Source organism: Lycium ferocissimum, chromosome 7, assembly GCF_029784015.1.
Source record: "Lycium ferocissimum isolate CSIRO_LF1 chromosome 7, AGI_CSIRO_Lferr_CH_V1, whole genome shotgun sequence".
Classification (NCBI taxonomy): domain Eukaryota; kingdom Viridiplantae; phylum Streptophyta; class Magnoliopsida; order Solanales; family Solanaceae; genus Lycium; species Lycium ferocissimum.
In genome coordinates, this window is record NC_081348.1 from 39,227,967 (window position 1) to 39,230,732 (window position 2,766).

A 2,766-nucleotide genomic window follows, 5' to 3' on the forward strand; every position below is an offset into this window, starting at 1 on the left:
TCCAGATTTCGTAACTGAAGAATCATTGTGTGATTTCATCTCTCAGTCCTATGTGTGGTTGATGACTTGGGATCCTGTTTTTTAACTTAGGTTAGGCAAATACAGAAATATAGATAACCAGAAGGTCATAATAGGCAGAATAAGGTGAAAATGAGTAGCTGAACAAACGATAGGCCAAGTATGTGCCCATGAATCACGGACAAGTAAATCTTTCTATTCTTACTCCAGCATAAATTCTTTCAGATAGTAGAGTTAGGAAGCAGCAAAATTATTCCACAATGGAAGCAATCTATTGTCAATGTTGAGGTACATTTGAGGTTACCAACTAGACTACAGGCAATATTCAGTACATTGCTACCCCTTGTCAAAGAGCAATATCAGCTAAGCATGAACCAAAAACTAAAATTAAAAGTAAAATTATCCTTACATCAAATCAAGCATCAGAAGATTTCCCTTCCTTCTGGTAACTTCTCTCTATCTTGAAGAGAGCCGTTGATATAGATCATCAGCCAAGGCCTGTCTCACGCTTCCACCATAATAATAGAAAGACTTCTCATTTTCCAACACTCTTGGAGGGGATCCATTTTCTTCTGGCTCTCTCCAAAGCTCTGGCTCGGGCTCCCTCGCAATCTGACACAAGTTATGCAACACACAACAAGCAACGATCGTTTGTGGTGCATGACTTAGTCCCACATTCAAATTCTGAAGAATTTTCCACCTTCCTTTCAACAAACCTATAGCTTCCTCAACCATTTTCCTCCCCTTCAACAAGGCCTCATCATAGGCATTCTCAGCAGGTGAACCAGTCCTATTCCCCGAAAACGGAGTGAGCAAAAACGACAACAACGGAAAACACCAGTCCCCAACAATATACGGCCTCACATGTTGTCCTCTAACATTAATCCCTTTATCCCAAACAATATCACCAGAAATCAACCTATTATACAACAAACTATCTCTAAAATGCGTAGCATCATCAAATCCGCCTGGGGCTTTCACACAAACATCCCAAAATAACTTCTTATGATCAGCAACAACCTGAAGCAACACAGACGGAAACCCATACCGACTATAATACATAGACGAATTAACAGTATCCGATGAAAGATGCTGCAACTTCACAGCCGTTCCATCAATAGCTCCACATATATTAGGCAACGAAGTCAACTCCTGAAACCCTTGAGTAGTCTCAACAAGCCGCCTTCGACTCACAGGGATCTTAATAAACTCAGGGTAAAGCTTCGTAGCCAACAAACGGGTGACCATGTTAGTAATCTTGGAGATCAGATAAGGCTCAAGGCCGTAACGGGTAGCTAGGGTTTTAGCAGAGAACCCATGGAAGAGTCTAGAAAGAACCATAGCAACTGCGTAATCAGAAGGTAAGGAGAGTTGAGACTGAGTAATGTAGGGTTTGAGCTTATCAACAACAGTGGTGAAAACGGGATATGAAAGTCCGTAAAGGGAACGCCATTGAGCGTCACGAAGAGGTGCCTCCATAGCCCAGATGTGTTCAGTGGAAAGTGCACGGAAAGCTGAAACGGAGAATTCGGGGTTGGTGGGGGGTGGGGAAGAAGGGTTATTATTGTTGTTTGTTTTGGGGGTTTTCTTGGGGGGGTGGGTGGAGAGGTAGGAGAGAACTGAAGCGATGGTGAAGAAGAGGAGAGGGGCGGGGGAAGTAGAGGTGAGGAGGGTAGTAGGGGAGGTGGGTGAATCGGAGAGGAGAGAAGTGGTGGGGTCAAGGTGGTTGTGGAGATGAAGGAGATTTGTAAGCATTAGTAGAAAGGATTGATCCATTCTTTGTTTACAGAGAAGGAGGAGTTTGCCGGAGATGACCGCCGGTGATGTTAATCAAGACACTTCATATTCGGGGGCGTGGGAGGCGGGTGGAGGAATTATTAACAGTAGAAGAGCAAATAAGTCCATGTAGTTTCGCAAATGTAGAAAACAAGCCCATCTCAGTGTTAAATCGAATAATCACTTTAAGGGGTCGCTTTATTACCCTCTGTTTGGATGGTTGTTTCCCGTGATTCATTAATTGTATGGTATGTTTGGATAGTCATCGTTTGTTGGTGTTGTATTGTTTTTTGACCCTGACAGATCTATAATAACTTATAAGTTTACTAAAATACCCTAACTTTTAATTAGAAATAATTTATATATATTAATAAAACTCGAAAGAATAAAATAGGAACTTTAAAAAATAAGATGTTGAAAGAGAGTGGTTGATATGAGAGGAGTTTATTGGTGGCGAGTGGTTGTGAGTAATGGTGGTGGCGAGGGTGGTGAGTAATATTGTGGTTTAATAACATTTGTTGTTTGGTTTATTGTCCCCTCCTTTATTTAATTTTATTTTAATTTCATGTTTAAATATTTTATTTTCAACGTATTTTTATCATATTAATATCGTTATTTTCATTACTTTATCACAAATTTTAAATGGTACTAAAATATCCTTAACTTTACTTAATTAAAATAATTTATATATATTAATAAAACTCAATTTTTTTTTAGCCAAAACAGGTAAAGAATAAACATTTCTAACTCCGCAACCCATTACCCGGTAAAAATACAACTAAAACCTAATGAAAAGAAAAAAGAGCAGCCACCTTGTCGTCTTCTCCTTTTTCCCTTTTTCAACAAAACTCCAATTTTCTTCAACAATGGCAGGTTCAGATTATCCCATTTTCGTGCAACGCTGCTGCTCTCTTCTTCTATCTTAAGCAAAAATCAGGCGTCTTTCTCCCCAACTCAGACCATGCCCTTCCA

The 2,766-nt window shown here is 39.9% G+C and overlaps 1 protein-coding gene across 1 annotated transcript; it reads right to left on the minus strand.

Annotated features, from left to right (window-relative positions):
* Positions 1 to 252: 252 nt before the first annotated feature.
* Positions 253 to 1,904, minus strand: LOC132064914 (protein ALP1-like). The gene has a single exon (XM_059458088.1). The coding sequence runs from the start codon at positions 1,792 to 1,794 to the stop codon at positions 475 to 477; it is 1,320 nt and encodes a 439-aa protein (XP_059314071.1). The 5' UTR covers positions 1,795 to 1,904; the 3' UTR covers positions 253 to 474.
* Positions 1,905 to 2,766: the final 862 nt, after the last annotated feature.

Bases quoted from the DNA above. Each gene is read 5' to 3' on its own strand.
- LOC132064914 (XM_059458088.1), bottom strand. From the start codon at position 1,794: ATGGATCAATCCTTTCTACTAATGCTTACAAATCTCCTTCATCTCCAC.